Source organism: Chionomys nivalis, chromosome X (assembly GCF_950005125.1).
Source record: "Chionomys nivalis chromosome X, mChiNiv1.1, whole genome shotgun sequence".
Lineage (NCBI taxonomy): Eukaryota > Metazoa > Chordata > Mammalia > Rodentia > Cricetidae > Chionomys > Chionomys nivalis.
Genome location: NC_080112.1, coordinates 71,969,804 through 71,993,083, shown reverse-complemented (window position 1 = coordinate 71,993,083; position 23,280 = coordinate 71,969,804). Strand labels below are relative to the sequence as shown.

The following is a 23,280-nucleotide window of genomic DNA, read 5'->3' as shown; positions in this document are numbered from 1 at the left end:
TTTTTCCTTTTACTTTCAATCTAGGCATTCTAGAATGCAAGAGAAGACACCTCATTGTGGTTTCAGCTTATATTTCAGTGATGTTGATGATTAGTTATGTTGAACACCTTTTCATGTACTTGTTGAACATTTATATGGATAGCTTCCTTGGAAAATGCCTACTTTAATATTTTGTTCATTTTAACTAAGCTCCTTTTTGTATTTTAGTTGCATTGTTTCTTCATATATTTTGGATATTAACCCATTATTGGATATATAATTGTAAGTATTATCTTCCATTCTTATATTTTTATTTTTTTGTTTGCTATGAAGAAATACTTTCCTTTCTCATAATCCTAGACGTTTATTTTTGTTTTTGTTGTCATTCCTTTGGTACCATAGTCATTAAAACATTGCTAATATCAATAGAATGAAGTTTTCCTTCTGCTTGTTTTTCTTGGAGTTTTATGAACTCAAGTTATATGTTTAGATTATCATCCATTTTGACAAGTTTGGTCAGGTTTGTGTGTGATATGATGTAAAGATAAGCTGGGAGAGGTAGTATTTGGATATCTGGTATTCCCAATATCATTTTTGGATAAAACAATCATTTCTCTATTGTGTATTCTTGTAATTTTGTTGCAGATCATTTGGCTGCATATTGAGTTTGTTTCTAGTATATCTATTCTGTCCCACTAATACATGTTTTAAATTCTTTTACTATGCAAAATAATTGGTTTCATTATGTCATTTTTATACATATATCATTAAACTTTGTTCAAACTCCTATCTCTACTGTAAGTGCCTGCAGTTTTTCTGTGGGGGGGCATTATAATTTAATTACATTTCTCCTTTCCTTTACCTCCCTCCAAACACTCCCACATATACTCTCTTCTCTCTGACAAATTTATGGCCTCTTTTTTTTTTTACTAATTGCTATTACATGCATATATATACATATTACTTATATATGTATATATATATATATATTTCTACATATAACCTGTTGAATCCATATAACGTTACTTGTATATATGTTTCCAGACTCAACCATTTGGCACTGAATACCTGATTGGTGTCTCTTCCCTAAAGATGACCACTCTCCTGCTTCCAACTTTTCTCAGGTGTCTATAGTTCTTTGTGTAGAGTTGTGTAGGGTTGAGTTCTTGTGGGCATGTTCATTGGTGTCATCCTTGTTAGCTCAAGTTTGGGCGGTCTAAGTGCCTGTTTTTAATGATGCTACATTACTGCTTTGATTACATTAGCTTTCAATGACATAATCTCTTATTTATAAAATACCAGAATCAGAATACAAGAAAAATATAGACTATAAGACCAATATATAAAGATATATTTTATTTCTATGCAGTATCAATAAGCTAATCAAGGAAAAGTAGGCAATAAATTCTATTTATAATACCATCATAAAGAGGTACAGTTAAGAAATTTAACATAATAAATGTAAAAATTTGTAAAAATTAACTGATCTCATTCTCATTACATTAAGGCTATTTTGTTTGTATATATAAAATGGATTGTTTGTGGAGCAAATAAAAGTTAAGGCAATATCTGTACTGGTAGTCAACATGGATCTTTAAATTTTTTTTGAGACCCCACTGTCTAGCTATGTATACAGACTGACCTTAAACTCAGGATTCTCCTGCCTTAGACTCCTGGACGCTTGGATCACAGTTGTGCAACATCAGACCTGGCTTAACATGAATCCTTTGTGTCATACTAATAGATACTCATCTTCATGAATGAGAAGTTATTTCTGAACTTCTCATAGGTTGGGCTAGATAAATGATACAACAGATTTATTTAATATGAAATTTACAACAGCAATCTATAACCTACCAAAAAAAATCTTAAAACAAAAAACTTCTCATATTTCATGCCAAATTGTCAAAGTTGTCTTGACCTAAAAGGAAAGTCTACATAGAAGTATTAGAAGGCATAAATTAGTCATCCCCATCAAGGCAGACTTTGTTTCATTTGCATTACAGTGTTTGTAGAAACATTTCAAGTAGTTTATTAAACATAGTATTTTTGCCTCTTTCTAATCAACATTCCTGACAATTATCTTGATTTTAAAGTGCCACTCCACAGCCAGGATGAGGAAAACAACTGTTAAATGATTTTCCTATTACAAGAGAGGAGGGGCAATGCAACCACAAAACAATTAGCTAAAGTTATGAAACTAATAGAGTAGTAAACGTGGAAATCTATTTTAACAGTCAAAATAAGGAAACAAAAGAAACCCCACTTATTTCTATACAATCATGGTTACGAACGTTTGGAAATTCTTATAGAGATATAGAAAAAGCCTGTAGAAATACAAAAATGAAGTTTTCCCTCTGCCTTTTGATGTGTTAGAGCAGTGGCTCTCCACCTTGCTAATGCTTCAATCCTTTAATACAGTTCCTCATTTGTGGTGACCCTCAACCATACAATTATTTTTATTGCTACTTCATAGCCATAATTTTGCTACTGTTATAAATTGTAAGGCAAGTATTTTTTTGTAGATAGAGGATTGCCAAGGGGGTCACAAGCCACAAGTTGAGAACCACTGTGCTAGATCTTCAATTTTAAATGAAATGTTATGAGAAAAAGTGTATTATGAGGCATTTATTTTACAAAACCTAGAGAAGCCGATTGAATAATTGAAGGAACCAAGGTAAATTGTGTTATACTCTCCAGCACTACTCCAGGTGTAACTTTCTAAGTAAAAAGCTTAACAGGTGCAAAATAGTTGATACTCTATCACTTAGTCTGAAATGCAGTTGAAAGGGAGAAAAAAAAATGACTGGTCATGGAATTGTTCTTGTACGGAAAAAATATTTTCACATGCCCTTAGATGAGTTGGTTGTAGAATGACTGTCACTGTGATGAAACTTTTAACTGAAAAGTATGAGCATATTGAGTGATTTAAAAGATGATGTTTCTTAAAAAAGTTATGGTGAAAATCATCTTCATTGAAACAATGCTGATTATAAATAAATTGTCAGACATCTAATAACTGTTTTGTTTTCAAGGAGCAGTATTCAGAAATATAGGGTATTTATTTCCCTTTTAATATTGATAAATTTAAATATGTATTTCCAATTATAATTATGTATAGTCAATATAAAACAGATACGAAAAATATATAAAAACACAAAGAGTTTCAACTTTTTAAAAGATAACCAAATAAAAGAACACATAGATGATTCTAAATGGATATCAGGGACACTCAGGCCTGGACCTGACTAAGGAGGTAAACTTTATTAAATGGTGAACTATTCTTGGCAAAGAAAGAAGTAACACAATTATTTTAATATTTGAATTTCTTCTACACATTTGCTGAGAAAATAATTGTGAATGTCACTGAAGTTGATGTACAATAATGTATAGCTAAAATGTACATAAACACAAAACAGATATAAACATAAGTATATATTCATATTTACGACTCTATTTACCTCTACATACATATTTAACACATTAGCCAAGACACAAATTAAGTACTAGCAGCCAAAGAAAATATTTTAAAAGTATCTTTAATGACAGGAAATGAAGCTCAGCAATCTGTGTGCATATGCACACATACACACATGTGAAAAGCAGATATAAAACAATATGTACATTATAGTATACGTATACGACAATGCATAAGAACAATATTAGAGCAACAAAGAGAAATGACTCAGCTAGTTCTTGAAAAACACTGGGCACATACAGATCAGCACAATTCAAGAAGGCATGGGATTCATTAGCATTGATAGCTGAGAGCGTTTAGTTTCTTCTGTTAAATGGTCTGCTTAGTGATTTTTTTTTCCTGCAACGTAGCTGATTTATTTTTCTGGCAAGAAGGAAAAGGAAAGGAAGCGGGAATGCAGAAAAGGGCGATTAACAGCTTTCAATTCCAGTGAAATAACGACAGTGAAATACCATTTGCAGCAGCTCATGATGCTACACGCGCGCCTGCAAGCGCGCAAGCACACACACACACACACACGCACACACAAACACACACACAGTTACAGTGGACCATGAGACTGCGCAGGGGAGATGGGCATACTCTTTTTTTTTTTCTAGCTGCACTGGCTGGCTGGCACAAATACAAACTGGTACAATGCTTATGAAAGGGAGCCTTTTGGCAACACACAGGGAAAGTCACTGAAACGTCTATATGTGAATCCTGCAAGTCCACAGTTAAGGAGAGGCCATCCAGGATGCTAGCCTAGATTTGGCTTGACAAGGAAGGAGTCACTCATCAGGGCACGCAGTGTTGGTTTTTAAACGCAGGGAAAGAACTAGGCACCTGAATGTCCAACAGTGCGGGAATGATTACAGAAATGTTAAGGTCCATGGATAGATACACAGGAGCACTCTGCAGGCACTGAAGATGATATTCCATAAGCCTGTTGAATAGCATGGAAAGAAGTTCAATGCGTTGATTTCTGTTTGGTTTTCATCGCTGAAGAAAGCAGGTTAAGAAACACCACACACATGAACCACTCTACAAGAATATGTTAAAGGGGAAGGTGGGTCTGGGGTGAGAGGGGGGAGAAAGGGGTAGCAGAGAGCCTGGAAAACAGCACACCAAAGAAGGTAAAAGAGGTTCTCTCTGAGTATTAGGATGATGGGAAGCAATTGCACTCTTGGTTCTTTCTCCCACATCAGACTTCCTTCTCCTTCCAGATATTTCTACCAGGAAATTGCATCACCTGTGCAGTAAACAAAGAGACAGAAAACGCTTTTAAGAATCAGACCGACCACAGGGAGAAGAGGCAGCCTTTACCCTCTCAAATGGCACAGATTAGTGGGATTATTGGCAGAGGGGGGGGAGTTTACTGGGGGTGGAGAGAAAGGAGGGAAGGAGAGGATAGAAGAGGGAAGAGGGGGGGCTGAGAGCAGAGAGGGGATGGGGAAGCTAGCTTGCGCTGGCTGGCGGGGGGGGGGGAGGAGAGGGGAGGGAGAGAAGGCAAGAGAGGGGAGGAAGGAAAGAGGAAATGGGGAGGGGAAGGGGAGCGGGGAGGGGTGAGGAGGGAGAGGGAGAGAGAAACCTGCACTCCCAATACAATACACTGCTGGTGGGTTGGGGGATTGGGGGGGTGGGGGCTGTAAACGGGGTGGGAGCCAAGCTTTGGCTCTACTGGCTGGGTCCTGGGATGTCTTCATCGAAAGGTGGCCTCGTCATCGGAGTCATCGTCGAAATCCTTGAAGTCGGCGCTGGTGGACTGGCGGGCCCAGGCTCCCCTCTCAGCCTCTCTCTCCTTGTGGGACTTGAATCTCCCCACGAAAATCTTGCGGTAGTTCAGGAACATGCCATTCAGCGCATCTATGGCCCGCTCGGCCGACTCCTGCTTCTGGAAGTGCACGAACCCGTAGCCCTTGGGCCCCTTTTCGTCACAGGCCACCTTGCAGGACAGGATGTTGCCAAAGGCCGAGAAGATGTTGTACAGCGCCTTGTTGTCGATGGTCTTGCCCAGGTTCTTGATGAAGACGTTGCCCACCCCGCTCTTGCGGAGCGACGGGTCCCTCTGGGACCACATGATGCGCACCGGCCTGCCATTGATAACGTCAAAGTTCATGGTCTCCAGGGCCCGCTTGGCGTCCAGCGGTTGCTGGTAGTTGACATATGCGTAGCCCAGAGAGCGTCGGGTGACCTTGTCCCTGCAAATGCGGATGGACAGGATGGGCCCGGCTGGGCTGAACTTCTCATACAGCATCGACTCGGTCACCTCGGGGTGCAGGTCGCCCACGTAGAGCGAGGCATTGGGATAGTCTGGGTTCCCATCGGAGGAGCCCCCGGCCGCCGCCTCTTCCTCTTCTGCAGCCAAGGCCGCCGCCAGCTCTTCATCCATGTCCACCCTCCCGTAGGAAGGCGACGCAGCAGCCTCCGCAGCGGCCCCCGTGGCCTCCGGCAGGCTGGCCTCCTCCAGGCTGGCCTCGGTGGCTGCCACCGCCGCGACCGCGCCGGCCGCCTCCGCCTTCTCCCCGGCCAGGGCCGCCGCCTCCCCCAGGCTGGCCTCGGCCGCCTCGGCCTCGGCCTCCACCTCGGCCTCCACCTCTGCTTCCGCCTCCGCCACGGAGGCCTCCGCTACCGCCTCCGCCACGGTCGCCGCCGCAGCCTCGGCCGCCGCAGCCGCCGCTGCGGCGACCTCCGCCGCCACTGTCGCCGCGGTCGCCACGGTCACCGCTGCCGCCGGGCCGCTGCCGCGACCTCCCTTCCCGAGAACTGAGGGGACAGAGAGGCGGCGAGAGCCGGTGGGCGCCGGAACCCGGGCCGGGGGCTCGCGCGGGCGCTGCGGACGGGGACCCCGGTCTGGCCGAGCAGGCGGGACCCGGTCACCCGGGGTGGCGAGCGCTGGCCGCTAGTGCGCACAGCCCGCTCTCCGCAGCCTGCAGCCGCCGCCGCTGCCGCTCGCTCGTGGGCTGGCTGGCGTGCGGGGCGCGGGCGGGAGGGCGGCGTGTGGTGGGGGGCGGGGGGGGGGTGTTGGCGTCTGTGGTCCGGGCAGCTGGGAAGGCTTCTGTCTCTTTGGTTCCCCCTGTGGCTGCTGCGGGGCTGCGGGTTGCGGGGGCGGGGTGAGCTTGGGGTGGGGGTGCCAGTGCGCAGCCTCTGGGGCGCCCACGCGTTGGGGAAGAGGATGCCAGGGACCGGACTGCGCTCTGGACCAGAGGAATTCGGGTTCCATGTCTTCAGCTGGCGCGGGGTGGCGGGGGGGGGGGGTGGCGGGGGTTGTCCCTTCCCCCATAAAGGAAGGTTGCCATGATTCAAGCATGAACCTTGCAAGGGTGGGTGGGGTGGCCTTGAAGCCAGGCTAGCCCTGCCCGATGGAGCCTAGAAGCAGTGTCTCAACATCCAGGGGGTCTCCAGCCCCGCAAAAAGACACACACACACACACACACACAGGTGGGGGAGGGAGGGAGAAAGGGAGAAAAGCGACAGCATTTCTCTCTCACACACACTCACACATACACAGAACACACACACAGAGAGCTAGAGAGAGAGAAGCAACAGCATTTCTCTCACACACACTCACACATATACAGCACACATGCGCAGACACACAGAGGCAACAGCATTTCTCTCTCTCTCTCTCACACACACACACATACACAGCACACACACACCCAACAGCAACAGCATTCTCTCTATCTCGTGTGGTGTGTATTTCTCTATGTGTCTCTCTCTCCCTCTCACAACACACACACACACACACACACACACACAGGCACTACCTAATGTCACCGCCACCCCTGACACCCAGGAAAGCGTGAATCTTCCCAGCTCCCCACGCAGCCTGCTGAGCCATTTTCTGCTCCCCCTTCCCACCCCCCACCCCCACTCTGCAACATTTCCAAAAGAGAGAATAAAGAATGTGTGCTCATTCATAACGCCCTGCCACAAATACTCTACATGGAGCCTGTGCCAGTCCCTGGGGATGCAGAGGTCTGGAAGACAGAGGAATAGGCGCTGCCTTCGAGCTTCTCCTGGGGAGCACAGAACCTGGACTGGAAATTGCTCCCCACTCCACCCTCAGCCTCTCCATGTCTCTGCCCCAGCCCCTGGACTACTGTGGACCTGGGGTTCTGCAGAGCCTCAGCTCCTCCTGCCATGTGGGGAGTGAAAATCAAGACTACCTAGTCTCTAGGGCAGCCCTCAATGGTAAGTCAAAGCCAACTGGAGGGGGGGCACTGGGCGGGATGTGCGCGCCGAGGGGGGGGGGCGAGCTGAGAAGGGCCTGGCCCAGAGACAGGTGCTCCTTCACTCTTAGCTATGCCTTTGAGGTGCTGAGGTCCCTGACCAGAACCAGGAAGTGCTCATCCCTGCCCAGAAGGCAAATGAGACAGGACCTGAAACATCTCTTTAGGGTGAGATGCTGAGTCCCCAGTCAGCAGCTAGTCCTTCAGGCACTGGGGGCTGGGACTGTGGAAAGGCAGCAGTGACTGCTGGTATGTTAATGTGTGGAGAGAGCAATGAGAGCACACAGAGCTAAATGCTGAGGGAGCAGGCAAGCTGGCAGCCTGCAGAGTGTGGACCAAAACAGGGACTGGAGTCCCAAGTCCAGAAAGGAGGACCAGATGTTGAGAGTTCTGGTAGGACTCAAGGGCAGCTGTGTTCAAGAGGGAATGCACAAGTGGGTTGTGAAAGGAAGTGGAACTGCTCCATGCCTAGGCAGGAGGGAAGGCATCCAGGCAAAGGAATCACTGCCTGTCCCAGGATCAGTGATGCAACAGCACCCACATGGTCACTGGTGCTCATACCACATGACCTAGCTTGGATAGTCTCCAGGGCTATGCATGGTGTGGAAGATAGCTAGGAGACTGTATCAGTGGGCTTGCTCCCAACTCAGTCTGTGCAATAAAGGGGTGAAGAGATCAAAATGGCAAGAGAGTGATTTGAACATCAGTGCAAATACAAGTGTGGGTTCCCCCACACAAATCTGTGGCACAACATGAAGAAAATGGTCAGACGGAACTAGCTCCAAGAGAGTCAGAACCAACTTGCCCTCTGACTGCACTGCCATTTCAGACATGTGGTCTCGTGTTTACCACAAACCAGTGGCATCATGTGGATATGTTTTAAAAATTGAAATGCCCAAACAATGGTGCCTTTCCTCAAGACTTCTAGACTTCCCTACAGTGACTCAAGGTGCTTCTTTACATTGTACAATTGCCCCCCAGAAGACTGAGTGTTTTCAGGTTTTGTTTTGTTTTTGTGAAATTTGATGGAAAGCAAAATGTAGTAAGTTTGATGTTGACTTCTTCATACAGGATTCCTTATGCCTTGTTCTCCTTCATCATCACCCCTGCCATCTGCCATGCCCAGCACTGCTCCAGCTAATCCCCTTCATCTCCAGTTAGTCCTTCCCTTTGCTTTGTATTCCTCTAGTCTAGTTCCTGGCTACATTAAGATCTCGTCTTTGCACTCATGACCCTCCTGTTAAGTCTGATCTTCGTCCCTCCTTCCTTCCCTCCTTCCTCCTCCCTCCCTCACTCTCTCTCCCTCTCCCCACCCAGTCACACACATACATGCACGCGCACACATAGACACATATATGCTCTTGCGGGAACACTAGCCCCCCCCCCCCAGTTCTATATCTTGGCTGCACGCTTGCTGAAATATGGGTGTTTTTCTGAGTCTGGGTCTCCAGTTGCATCCATTTTCTTGTAAGTATTATGATGTCAATCCTCTTTACAGCTTCTTTAAATTGCATCCCATGTGTGTGCACACTGCTCTGTTCTTGTGCGCATCCCCAGAGGTTCATCTAGCTTTTTCCACGTGTTGGCTCTTGTGCATAGCACAGCCATACCCAAGGATGCAGAAATATCTCTGTGGTGTGTAGATTTAGATCTTTGGTGTTTATGACCATGAGTGACAAAGATAGATTGAATTTGTGAGGAGTCACCATAATCAGTCACATGGTGGTTTTGCAGGTTCACACTCGGCCAGGCAGTGAATAAGTGTTCCCCTTTCCCCGTATCCTCATGGCCACTTGTCCTCTTTTTCCTTCACAGTGTCCATTCTGACTTGGGTTAGATGGACTATGGGAGGTTTTGTATGTGATTTCCCCCAGATGAGGTTGAACACTGCCTCAAGTATTTGTTCGCCATTTGTGCTTAGCATCTCATCAGGTCTGTGTGACCAGACTATGGTGACCACGGAATTTCACATGCCAGCACAGGGTCCTGCCACCGCAACCCAGTCCACCTTATGTATACAAGGCTTTCTGTGTGGCTTTCTCTGTTGGCAGAAGCTACTCAGGATAGGAGAACATGAACTTGAGAATGAGACCTCGTCCCTGTAGGGTGAGGCAGGACTTTCCATCTCTTCCTGAGAAGCAGGTATGGAGATAGGATTCTTGCCTTGTGGAAAAGCCTAGTTCTATACACCTAGACAGAACTTGTACCAGTAGAAGCAAAAAGCAGAGAGAGACCTAGGACTTGGGAGTCAGGTGCCATCCCTTCCTTGCCCTCTGGATATGCCCAGCTCTCTGCACCTAGACAGAGCTTGTCCCAAAGAGCGAGGGGCAGGGACCTAGGACTTGACTGAGCTTGTCCCAACAGAGGCAAGGGGCAGGGAACCACGGCTTAGGAGTCAGGGGCCATCACCTAGTGGTCTGGGGCGGGATGCTTGCAGGCAGAGGGGACAGACAGATGAGCTGCGCCTCAAGTTTTCAGGTGTCTATCCACGATGGCCAGCATAGGTAAAGCCATGATTGTTGTGTAGGGCTGGATGATATGATGGCACCTTGTGACCATAGCAGAGGGTCTGCTCTTCATGGGAGCAGGAGACCTATGAGAAGGGAAATGAACTCCAGACAATACAGGACCAGGGTTCCACAGGATCCTACTCGGCCTTTGTAGGTATGAACACTGACCCAAAGACATCAGTGGCATAGATGGAGAAATGGGTACAGGGAAGTGCCACCAAAGTCTGCACCCTGGTCCTAGAGACAGTCCTTAAGATCCCCAACCACAGTAATAGAGTGACCAGTACAGTAACCAGGACAGCAGCTGGAGACTGTCCAGGCCCTTTTCTCTGCAGCCTTCATGATGTCCCACGTTCAGTTCTGCACATCTTCTGTGGGGAGTTTATCCCACCTGTAATCAGTAGTGTTCAGAATACTAAGCACTGTGATGGGGTAAAGAAAAGAGCCTTGTGGAGTGTTCCTAGAGGGAGGAGGGGGCCTTTCAATGAGACAAAGTGCCAGTGATGCCCCTCATTTTATGAGTCACGGGTATTCCTGAAGGGTCAGGCTAGATACCATGTCCCCCTTTCCTGGCTAGGCTGTCGTCCCTGTACTCAGGGAGCTTATTTCCCACTGAAAATGTGACAATCTAGACTTGTCAGAAAACATGGAAAATGATAAGGAAGAGGTAAAACTCTCAGGGCCATCAAGAAGATGCTTGCTTGCACACTTTTCTAAGATCCAGGAGGCTGTAAAGGAGCACCATGGAGCCCAGGGAAGGCTTCTCTCAAGTCAATGACCTGCCAGTCTTGCATGGAAAGCCTGCCTAGCAGACAAAGCTATAATGTGCCCAGTCACTGGGGCAGGAGCACCAAGTGGTAGTGGAACTTACAGGGTATCTGGAGCTTAGTGTAACAGAGGGGAGAAGGAAGGAACTAGGGAGGAGGGCACAGGGGTGGGCAGCTGCCCAGATCAAGGTCTGGTCTTGTTCAGATGGTGTGGGGAATCAGGAAGATCCCTAAGTCTGGGCAGTGCCCACAGCCACACTGACTCATTTCTCTCCCTCTGGCTGCTGTGTGTGGGAGGTATTGCTGACGAGAATGGCAGGAAGATACGCAGAGAGAGAAGTTGCTAGGCTCCTGCCACCTGACAGTCTTTCACCCATGAGACTGCAGTATGTTGTTCCAGACTGACGCATGAGTCTGTGCATGCTAGTGCATGGCTTCCCAAGGAAATTTACAATTAAGGAGACAGCTTTCTCTAGTGCCTTAAAGGGAGTCACTGACCAAACCTCTGAAATGCCAGACAGAATGAGTGAGGCGTGGATCAACAGACAACACTGCACCTTCCTCTTCTTTGAGTGTCCTCCAGAAGTCTTCTCCAAAGGATAACGATAGCTAGCATCCATCCAGGATGATGAGGAAACAGTGGCGGAGAGACCTCACTATGTCCTCCTCCCTCTCCACATGTACCTGGAGGCATCATCCAGAGTCTAGGCGGTTTCTGCGGCCACCGACTATCAAATGCCAGTGGACGTTCTTAAACTCCACTGCCGTCATGGTCCCTGCATTGCCGCTATAGTCTTCTAACTGGTCACTCCTTTCCTCCAAATTCCCAGCTCGAGTCAGTGGCGGGACTCATCCGTAAAGGTGAGTTATTACATCCTTGGCTTGTCCTAAATGACAGAATGGCGGCCTGTTTCACTCTGACTCAAGGGTAAACTTCTTGGCATGGCTGAAATATGATGGGCCCTTGCCAAAAGACCCGCCTCTGTCTTCTCTGGCCAAGTGGAGCTCTCTGAGAATCCCATTATACTGCTCTGAGCTGTGAGCCCTGCACTTCCTGAGGGCTCCCACCTTCTTGAAAAGTAGACACTTTGTTTAAAGCTACATTGTTACAGCTGGTCTCAGAACACATGCTCAGACACCTGTTTAAAGCTACATTGTTACAGCTGGTCTCAGAACACATGCTCAGACACCTGTTTAAAGCTACATTGTTACAGCTGGTCTCAGAACACATGCTCGGACACCTGTCATTCAGAACAGAGGAACAACAACAAAACACTGTGTTTTTAAGTCCAGAAATTTTGGTCCTTTGAGATGACAAAAGTATAATAGATACATAATCAAATAACTACCCCTTTGCGAGTCTTTGCAATTCATTCTCTGATGCTGTTTTCCACAGAGTGGACCCTGGGTCTCTTCTGGGTGTGTCTATAACAAGAAGTAAGATCTTGGTCTATCACTAATCATTCTAATTCTCTCCCCCCTTTCTCACCCTCCTCTCTTACTTTCTGTCTGTGCTACCCACTCTACCCCCTCCCTGAAGTTGGGAACCCCTTTGGCTCTTTGCTCTCTGTCATGCCTGAGTAGTCAGGTCTCACGAGGGTTGGCCTTTGATCTCAGGATGGGCGGGAGATATTGAGAAGCAGTTCTTGCAGCTCTGATGCACCGCTGGCCACCTGCTCCCTCAGGCATGTAGAAGGTGGACCTAGGAACAAAGCTGACTTGGAAGCAGAACTTAGAGCTAAGACTTACGCCTCTGCACTTTCGTTCCTTCCTGAAGTCAGTATGTTTGAAGCTCTCTAGAAGGGTTCTGGCAGTTTCCTTCAGGGTGGTCCCTTTGCCCTAATCCCACTTTGAAACCAACAGCCAAGAGGGATCGGGACTCAGGGTTGGGTCAAGCCTCTCTGTATGCTTTTTTCTCTGGTGACACCCTTTTATCTGGTAACCAATTCACCTTCCATCACGTTTCAAGTTTTCACGGGGCCTGTCTGTCCTAACCATGCGCACTCTACAGGAGTGTCACATAACTGTGCCTGAGATGCAGCAGTGGCTTAGGAGAGGGGCTCACCTTGGATGCGTTACTGTATTCTCTTTTCTTTTCCTTCCCTTTGGAGTCCTAGGCTGTACAAAGAGGTATTTATGAGCGTGAAAAGTGGTCATGCACGGCCCACGTTTTTCCCCAGCACCTGGCATGCATTCAATGCCCAGTACAATAGACTGTTTCTTAATCTCTTCTCCCTCTGTCCTGAGGATGTCTTATTCATCTGATTTTCCTTCTTGTACCCCTGGATGTCTGGACATTTCTCTCTGACCGGGATCACAGTGTCGGTACGGAGGGAGTCTGACCTCCTGGCTTTAGTCATTGGTAACGGCCACATTTCACTCCAGGCCACTGCCTGATTCTCTGGCATGAACTCACATAGCTAACCCCCTCTGTAAACCTTCTCCCAACTAGAGCAACTTTAGGATCCACTGATTTTTGTCAAGGGGGTCCAAGGGTTTTGCAAATGAGCATATGAAAGCCTGGTGCTTCTGTCCCCAAGAAAAGGACCCCAGATGTGTGAAGCTACCTACCTGCCCAACAAAATGTTGAGTCAGGAATGTTTTCTGTCTTCTCTTTCAGAATCTTCCTGGGACACATCTGGACACACTTCACAAAAGGTAATGCTTTGCTGTAGCGCAAATGTACTGGGTTCCTTCGGATGCTGCCGTGCTATGGTCGGAACAACATTACCGGTGTCTAATAAGTCTATGAAGTGACAGTTCTTGGGTTTCTATAGGTTGTTGAGTTCTATGGGTGTTGTTCTATAAGTGTGAGTTCTATAGGTTGTTGTCAGTTCAGGTTCCACTCTGCCTAACAGACAGACCATTGACTCCCCCTCAGTGTGGTAAGTAAGGTCTCAGTCAGTCAAGTTGAGGAGCCTCCTCAACACCTATATTGTCCAGAAGGCATAAAGGAGGTGAACCCTCTTGGGGGTTTGTATCTTATCCTTTTCATTGTCCCAGGATCTTCTGACCGCACTGTACATGTGAGTTCAACTTGGACTCAGTGCATCAATCACCAAATACACTCTGTACATCAATCACCAAATGCCCTACACATGTAAGTCCTCAAAGGGCAGGTAGACAAATGATCATTAAATATTCATCTTGTAATCGTCTAGGGATTCACACCATCTCCATTTTACCCTTGACAACATGTTGGTACAGTGCTATTCAACCGAGTGTCCGGAGTGCGGAATCTGGGATATGACTCTACACTAGGCAGTCCTGTCGCACTGTTGATCCTGAAAAGCACCATGTGTGCTGGGAGCAAACCTGTGCTGTCACTACAGAGGCCATGGCTTCACAGGTGGTTAATGATTAACAGTCCCCGCAGAACCCACATATTCTGGGTCACAGACAACACAGGCATGCGTAGTGTTGAGCTGCTTTTCCTGCCCACACAAATCCCCAGCTGCCCCTTTCCGTGCCTCTTGCTAATGGATCAAGATCTTAGCTCCCAGCTACTGCTCCAACACCATGCCTTCCTGCCGCTGCCGTGCTCCCGACCATTGGAGTTATGGATTAATCCTCTGAAACTGCAAGCAAGCTCTAGTGTACTCTTCCATAAGTTGCCTTGGTCATGGTGTTTTGTCACAGAAGTAGAAAAGCATCCAAGACACACGCCTTTTAGTAGCAGTCTGTCGTTTGGAAGCCGCTTTCTCTGTCAGCCTTTCGTATAGGTTTGCTTGGGGTTCATTCACTTCCCGGAGCTGCGCTTTCCTCATCTTGCCTCATGTTTGTACCATTTCTAACATCGTTTCTTCTGGTGATGTTTCAACACTGAATCCCTCTTTCTTTGTATCAGAGATGACAATGGCTAACAAGTTTAGCGACTTCCTGTGTCCAGGCAGTTTAATGATTTTCTAGGTGGTTTTTCTTCCCTTGGCTTTTTGAGGCTGTATTGAGATAGATTTCTCATCCATGACAAAATGTTCATATTTCAAGTATGCAACTGGGCAGGTTTGACACGTGACAGGTAGAATATTCACCACAACTAAGAACATGTTCTCAAGCCCTTGGCAACACTACCTTCTCCCTCACCCTGACACTCTCCTCCCTGTCTCTAGGCAAACACAGATATGCTTTCGGGAAATGAGAGCCTCTTTGTATTTTCTGGAATTGTGCACAAATGCTGACTGTCAAATCCCCACAGAGACACACATGCCATGGGATGGGCCTTTTGAAGCGGTTGGCTACTTTCAATCCTAATAGTGATCACTTTTGAGATTTTGCTGGCTTATTACTCTTATCTTGCTGCCTTGGTTAAGGTTCTGTCTGCTTTCTTTGCTGTCTAATGCTTTCCTGCTTAGTTACGTAGCAGCTTGTTTATGTGCTCAGCTTCTGATGGACATCTGGAAGTTTCTAATCTATGGCTACTTTAAATCAAGCTTTTCTGGGTATCTGTCTACAAGGTTTCTGAATGTATGCTTTAACCTGGCCTTGGAAGACAGTTATGCATAGAATGATCGAATTTTATTGTAGGTTCAAGTGTTTAAGTCCTTAATAAAATTCCATGGTATTTTCCAACATGGTTTGTAAACTAAGCATCGCTAACTGGATTTCTACACAACTGTTCATTTAGCTCACCTGACTGTCTGTATTCACAATAATCAGAGGAATGCATTTGCTTTTATAACTACCAATTTGATGACTAGCAATCAGAGCTCAGGGCTGCCATCCTGTAGTTATGTGGGTCTCGACCGCTTTGGGTGTCAAAGGATCCTCTCACGAGGATCGTCTAAGACCATCAGAAAACACAAGATAAGTACATTATGATTCATAACAGTAGCAAAATTACAGTTAAGAAGTAGCAAAAGATAATTTTATGATCAGTAGTCACTGCAACATGAGGGACTGTATTAAAGGGTCAGAGTGTTAGGAAGGATGAAAAGCACTGCCCTGCCTGTTGTTTTTGTAATATGGTACAAGCTGCACTTACGGATACAAGTCAATAAGAAGAATAAACTTAGGAAGTAATGATCTTTGTTCTTGAAATTTGCTGAACTGGAAAACATCTTGTGCTTAGGAGATCATGTCATTTTTTCCACTTGTCTGTGATGATCCATGTCATAAAGTATCCTGAATCAAGGTGTCTATGGTCGCTTTCTTCAGCAGAAATAGCTCATACTAATGATGTCTTTTTCTTTGCTACCACATTACCTCTGGGCCAACTTGTTTCTGTCATGCAATGGCAAGTCTGATGAAGTGTATGATTCCAAATTGGAGAGCCAGCCAGGAACCTAGAGCTCTTCCTGGGGTTAGCTACTTCAAATTGGCTATCTTTTTTGATAAACCTGTAGCATCTTCCAAGGCAAGCTGCCAAAGGCAGCCAAAATAGGATGTGTATGAAAAGGGTAATTGAAGGAAGTGCTGAAGAGGGGTGAGAATGAGCCCCAACTTCAAATGCCATTAGCATATGACTTTGAGTTTTAATTCTAAGTGATAGAATTTCTAACCATGGTCCTGTCTTTTTCAATTGAGGCACATGTTAGAAGCTCTAATTCGGTTTAGGTGTCCACAGTGGACATTGGATAATCTGAATATAGAAATGAATTTTAGCCGGGTGGTGATGGCACACACCTGTAATCCCAGCACTTGGGAGGCAGAGGCAGGTGGACCCCAGTGAGTTCGAGGCCAGCCTGGACTACAAAGTGAGTTCCAGGACAGCCAGGACTGTTACTCAAAGAAACCCCATCTCAAAAAAAAAAAAAAAGAAAGAAAGAAAGAAAAGAATTTCATTCATTTCATAGGAAGAGCAATAGGATAAAGGGGAGGATGAGCCCTGGAAGCTCTCTTTATTAATTATGAAATTATATACTGTTAACTTTGTGGTCAGCTAATGATCATTCAGATTGTGTGGTGTGTGTGTGTGTGTGTGTGTGTGTGTGTGTGTGTGTGTGTGTGTGTGTGGTATTGGTGATCTTTTAAATCCAGGGCTTTGCCTATGCTAGCCTAGTGCTTGTCCTATTTACTGTTGTATTGCTGTGATAAGACAGTATGACTAATATCATAAATAAATAAAAGCATTTAATTGAGAGGTTTCCTACAGTTTTAGAGTGAGTCCATGACCACCGTGGTGGGGAACATGGCACAAGGCAGGCAGGCAGGGTGCTGGAGCAGTAGCTAAGAGTTTACATCAGATCCAGTACACGGCAAAGAGAAGACTGGGCCTGGCATGGGCTTTTGAAACCTCAAAGCCGATCCCCACTGACACACCCTTCACCAACAAGGCCACACCTCCTAACCCTTCTGTATTGGTTGGGGGGGAGTCTCTCTAGAGGAACAGAGTATATATGTGTGTGCGTGCGTGCATGCGTGTGTGTGTGTGTATGTATGTATGTATGTATGTATGTATGTATGTATGTAGAAAGAGAGGATTTATTAGAATTGCTTACAGGCTGCGGTCCAGCTAGTTCAACAGTGGCTATCTACCAACAGAAGGTTCAAGAATCCAGTAGTTGTTCAGTCCATGCGACTGGATACCTTGGCTGTATATGCCAGAATCCCAAAGAAGTCACCTCAAATGCAGTTTTAGGAATGGACTTGCTGGTGAGAGCAAGAACAAGGAGGCAAAGAGAGGGCAAGTTTCCTTCTTCAATGTCTTTTATGTAGTCTATCCACAGAACATGTGGCCCAGATTAAAGATGGATCTTCCCACTCCAAAGATCCACATTAGAAGTGTATCTTCCCACTTCAATTGATTGAATTCAGAAAAGAAAATCCCTCACAGGTGTTCCCAGCCATTTGGGTTTTAGTTAATTCCTGATGTAGTCAAGTTGACAACCAAACCATCACACATTCCTAAATAGTTCTACCAAATGGGAATCTATGGGGCCATTCTCACTCAAACCACCTCAGTACTCTAGGCTTCAGACCAGAAACATGGATTTCCTCATGCTCATGGAACCAGAGAAAACCTTTCAGAGCTTGCGAAAGGACTCATATTCAAGACTACTTGCACTCTTCCCCAATCTTCAGAGCTTATGGGTCAATCCTCTGAGAAAGCTTCGGGCCTCTGCAGCTCTCCGTATTCTTCTAGACTCTGTGCCGTCATCTTCCAGAAAATTTTCATTTGGTTTCTCTTTAACATTAGCTTTGATTCCTGTTCCAGGCACTAGTGACTAATACTAATTAATGTCTTTGTCTTTAGGTGGGATGGTACTCAACCCTGCATTCCAGTTCTCTGAACACCCGCAAGCATCACAACCAGCTGCAATTCTTTGTGTCAAGGTTTGTGCTCTCACTTCTGATTCTGTAGCTGTTGTAGGTATTTGGTCTGTTGTCTGCCTGCCACCGTCAGTTTAATATCCTCTTTTTTCCGTGAGCTTTTAATTAGTTTCTGAAGCTCCAAAACAGTTGACTAACATTTTGGTTGTTTCTTATCTGCTTTTGGAGCTCCTTTCTTTGCCATTTTTCTGCTATTCATTAATGGCTTTTGCTAAATTTTAAATTGACTTGACTAAAAATCGTGGACCTCCATTAGGTTCCCATATATGGGAAGGAAAATGGTCCTGAAAGGAAGTAGATCCAAAATTGGCATCAAGTGCGCACTCAGTTAGTTGGACAGTTATCTACCTTGAGTCTCCATTGTTGATAGTGGAACATCCAAGGCTGCAAGCTCAATCTATGACTCTCGTTCTGTTATGAGAGAACTAGGAAGGAAAACTTTATCATGTTGTATTAGTTTGTGTGATTTTATGTATTAGTCTTGATGATCCCCAATCCCTTCTGAGGCACAGCAGGAGGGACTGGGACCAAAGGGAGGTTTTCGAGACCATAGATGCTAATTGGGCCACCTGATTTCTGATGGTCCCCCACCTTAACATGCTGCCCTCTCTTTTCCTAAGCTTTGTATTTGGGACACTCCTTCTGGGTATCTACTGCACGATATTGCTGGCAGGAAGTTACTCCACTGTGTTCTGATTCCTCATGCTGATCTCTTAGCCCCAGAGCTGCCATCTTTGTACCCCAAGATCAGGTATTAGTGTTGTCCAAACAGTTTCCCCTCTATATATTCCAGCTGTAGATTTGATTGAGGAAATCTGCCGAAAGTGGTTGTGGCTTGTGTTGGCTAGTTTTTGTCAACTTGAAAGAAGCTGGAGTCACCTGGGAAAGAACTGAAATTGAGGATTTACCTCCACCAGACTAATATGTGGAAATGTCTGTAGGCTATTTTCTTCATTAATGACTGATGTGGAATAGCCCAGACTACTGTGGGTGATGTTGTGCCTGGACAGGTGGGTCTGGGATGTATAAGAAAGCAAGTGGAGAAAGCCAGGGGAAGCAAGCCAGTAGGAAGGGTTCTTCCACAGTCTTTCCTTCCATTCCTACCTTCTAATTCCTATCCTGAGTTGTTGTCTTGGCTTCCCTTGATGATAGATTATAACCTGTAAACCAAATTAACCCTTTTTTCCCCAAGTTTCTTTTGGGTGTGGTGTTTATCACAACAACAGAAAGTAAACAAGAACAGAAATTGATACCAGAAGAGCAGAGTTGTTTCTGCAATGGACCTGACTATGTTGCTTTTGGCATAGACTCTTGTGGGAGGAAGGTGGACAACTTGAGGCTTTGGGATGGAAAAACCATTTGAGTACTCAGGCTATTTTGTGGCAGCTTAGTAGATAACTTGAGACAAATTAGATGAAGGAAGCACAGTTTGTCAAATGTAAAATGGAAGTTTAAGAATCCCTCAAAGATCCTATTCATGGTTCATTCATGTGATATATTTGAATTAAGAACCTGTAGTTTCTGGTTCTCAGCTGTGGCTGAAAAATCAGCTGTGATTTGCAAGAGTCCAATACCATTGAAACAAAACCTTTGCTTTACTGTGACACTTGTTCACGTGTGATGCTTGTTAGGTGGGACTGAAAAATCTGTTGTGATTAATAAGAGACAAGCATCACTGGGGAGAAGTCATCTGAGAGGTGTTTTCCCAGGGTCGGCGCACAGAACTGTGGTCCTGGGGAGGCAAAGCTGCCTCTTAAATCAGAGGTCAAGCCTGAAAATATAGTAGAATGTCCCCGATGTGGTACTGGTTTTGAAGGTCAAAATAGTCATGATGAACAGCAGCTGAGATTGGCACTGTAGGAGGTCACTGGTGAAAGTTTAGCTTCAGTTACAGTGAATACCCAGGGATATTGGAGATTCCCAGACCGTAGGACAGCCACGTGAGATACTCACCAGGTGTAGAATGGAGCTGACTGGCATGAGCCTGCCAGATACACTTTCTCTGCAGATGGTAGAACTGGAGTAGTAGAACTTCCTAAACCTTTTAGAGTCCAGAAAACCATGAGTGAGTTCTGAAAAATTGTCTCCACCAGACTGATCTTTGGGCATATCTGTGGGTTCATATATTGAGTTTCTATACTGTTGATTGATATGGGAGGGTCAGCCCACAATGGTGGTACCAAAATTGGGTAAGTGATCCCGGATTGTATAAGAAAGGTAACTACTAAGTAAACTAGGGGAAGCAAGCCCACACACAACATTCCTCCATGGTTTCTGCTTCAGTTCTTGCCTTCTGGTTTCGGCCTTGAGTTCTTACCTTGGCTTCGCTTGATGATGAACCATAACCTGTAAATCCTCTCCTCCCAAGTTGCTTTTGGTCATGTTGTTTATCACAGCAGCAGAATACAATCTAGAATATGACTGCTTAAGCCCATTATTCAGTTACTCCTGGTGACCTTCCATATGTGCTTTACATGTATGTCAAACAACAGTGCCACTGGAATGACACCCTTATTGCTATCCTGAAAAGACGACTAGTGTGTGGCCCCATTGTGAGTTCCTGAATCCACTACCATCCTGTCCAGAAAGCTCTGCAGGAGCCCTGTCCACCCTAACCCCAACACACCTCCAAAATCCTAATCCTGGCTGTGTTCTTCTTCCTCTGAGAACCCATTTCTCTAATTCCAGGATTCAATTCTCTCACTGTTCACCCATGGCCTCTGTGGTGGTTTCAATGAGAATGGCCCCCATATACTCATGTGTATGGAATACTTGTTTTCTCAGTTGTTAGAACTGTTTGGGAAGGATTAGGGGTATGGCCTTGTTGAAGAGAGCAGTGTCACTGCAGACAGGCTTTGAGGTTTCAAAAACCCATGCCATTCCCAGTTTGTCTCTCTTCCTTCTTGTGAAGGTCTAAAATGTGAGCTCTCTGCTGTTCCTGCTATCATGCCTTTGTTCTGTCGTTGTGGATTTTAACCCTCTGAAAGTGTAAGTTGAGTTAAATGCTTATTTTATACATTGCCTTGGTCTTGGTGTTTTGTCGCAGGAATAGAAAATTAACAGTCTCCTTTCCCATTGTGTTCCCCTACCCAGTACCCCCTTTCTCCCATTTGCTCATATGTCTTATATATTTCACACTTCTTCAAATTCTCAAATATTTCCCAAAATCTGGTGGAGGAGTAAGTGCAGCACAAATCCCGTCTGTCACTAATGATGCTACCAAGGCCTAGACTCTAGAGCAAGCTCTTTGGAGAACCCATTATCTTCTCTTGTATACAAGGAATACCAGATAGCCAATTTGTGAGACAACCAAGGTGTAGGCCATATGTATGGCTCCTAGCCCTTAGTCAGATTGTGAAGTTTATAGATCGGCCTCAGGTTCCTAGTTAATCATAGTGGTAAGTTACGCCCTACCATTTCTTCTGGAGAGGAATCTAAGAGTGCCTGGTCAGTCCTGAACATTTAGAGGGCCCTTATCCTCATATCTCCTTGAATATCACCTTATTTTATGAGATTAGAAAAAGTCTTGAAAGATCAGATGAATGATGCCTCTGCACAATATGATGTTTAGGTGAATTTCTGTTTAGTAGGACGTTTGCAGACAGAGCACTTCAGAGTGTCTGCTCTATGGCTGAGGGCAATTCCTCACAGGAATGGTTTCACGTCATTGTTCATCCTACCACCCCCTTTCTCCCTGGCATAGTGTTTTGGACTAGTATCAGATGAATCAACAAATGGAAAATGATCTCATTGCCAGGAGGGCCCCAAATACAATGCCACAAAAATATGGACCCCGTGGTTCTCCAGTTGTCCACTAAATAGTGATGTAGGCACTTGGGTTGAGAATACAGATGTGGACAAGAACACTGCTAACAGCAGTGCATAGCATGGAGCCTGTGATCAGTTGAAACACGACATGCAGTACCTGTGCCTGGAACCAGACTCCTTCCCAGTTCTTAGTCCTGTTCATTTTCCTCTGTAACCCCCCAGATTCCTCCCCAGGATTTTCCTGTGGTCCCTGAGCCCATTATCATATAATGATATTAATACTCTGAATGTCCCATCTTGGCAATGCCATATGTACTTGCACAGCCCTATGATTCTGAGATACTATGGAAGGCTCCCAATCTGCCTAATTCCCTTTGTTGCTGTGAGATTTACCAAGGCAGCTTACCTAGCCTGAAGCCTTCATGTCCTGACCCTTTACTCTGCACACACAGACCACAGTATATGTGCTGAGGCTTCTGGAGCTTATCTTGCAATGGGGATGGGGCTGATGTCCCTCTACGGCTTCTGAACAAACGGTTTCTCTTTTCAATGGGAAAGTGAGTCATAATTTTTCAATCAAATAACTCTTTGCAATGGCTGATTTATTTTTAAATGTCTGCCAGTGTTTCCATTGCACCTAGACTCTAAAACCCCCCTTGAAGTGTGCTCATGAGGCTTTAGCGGATATTGCATCTTTTGGGGCCAGAGACCTATCCTCAGAGCTCTGTACTGGAGAGATCACCATGGCAACCATGTCCAGCCTTTGGGCAGTGTGGCAGATGGGGAAGAGGATGACTCAGACACTGCAGAACAACACTTAGCATGGTTAAGACCAGGAATATGGCTTTTTTCAATGCGTCAGGAAGGCCTCTGGTGAGGAAAAGCCTAGTAAAACAGTCCCGGAGTCATGGATCTGGGTCCCAGGATGCAGAAAATGAGGTAATGGGGGTCCACGCTATATATGAGGAGGCCGTGTCTGGGCTCATAGTATGTGTCTGTATGGAGGGTGAAGATTTCCTGTAGACATTCTCCCACCTCACTTGGGTCATGGTACATATGGAAAAGTCAGGGCCAGTGCCTGGCCAGAGTGGTGGTTTTTATGGCTGGGGTATGCATTAGATTATAAGAATACTCAATATTATCATCAGAGACATTCAAACTGCTGGCCTGGAAATCTGTGAGGTTGTCACTGCCATGCTTAAGCCTAATACTTGGAATTGTCAGCTGACTTCCCTCTATACTCAGAAACTGGGTTTCCCAGAACAACAGTAATCTTTGTTTTCTCCATTTTCATA

The 23,280-nt window shown here is 45.6% G+C and overlaps 2 protein-coding genes across 5 annotated transcripts in view; one reads left to right on the top strand and one right to left on the bottom strand.

Moving 5' to 3' along the window:
* Positions 1-3,501: 3,501 nt before the first annotated feature.
* On the bottom strand, positions 3,502-6,451 carry LOC130867649 (polyadenylate-binding protein 1-like 2). Its single transcript, XM_057759743.1, has one exon. It carries the CDS (start codon positions 5,826-5,828, stop codon positions 5,139-5,141), a length of 690 nt encoding a protein of 229 aa, XP_057615726.1. The 5' UTR covers positions 5,829-6,451; the 3' UTR covers positions 3,502-5,138.
* A 465-nt stretch (positions 6,452-6,916) lies between these two features.
* The window catches only part of LOC130867536 (doublesex- and mab-3-related transcription factor C1-like), a 185,098-nt gene continuing 168,734 nt past the window's right edge, over positions 6,917-23,280 (top strand). For 3 of the 4 annotated variants that reach the window (XM_057759581.1, XM_057759583.1, XM_057759580.1), the window contains exons 1-3: positions 6,917-7,633; positions 13,569-13,606; positions 18,141-18,220. The gene's annotated coding sequence lies outside the window, so the exon portion shown is untranslated. Of the gene's footprint in view, positions 7,634-12,347; positions 12,386-13,568; positions 13,607-18,140; positions 18,221-23,280 lie in introns of those variants that run through there. The other variant, XM_057759582.1, reaches the window with a different exon arrangement.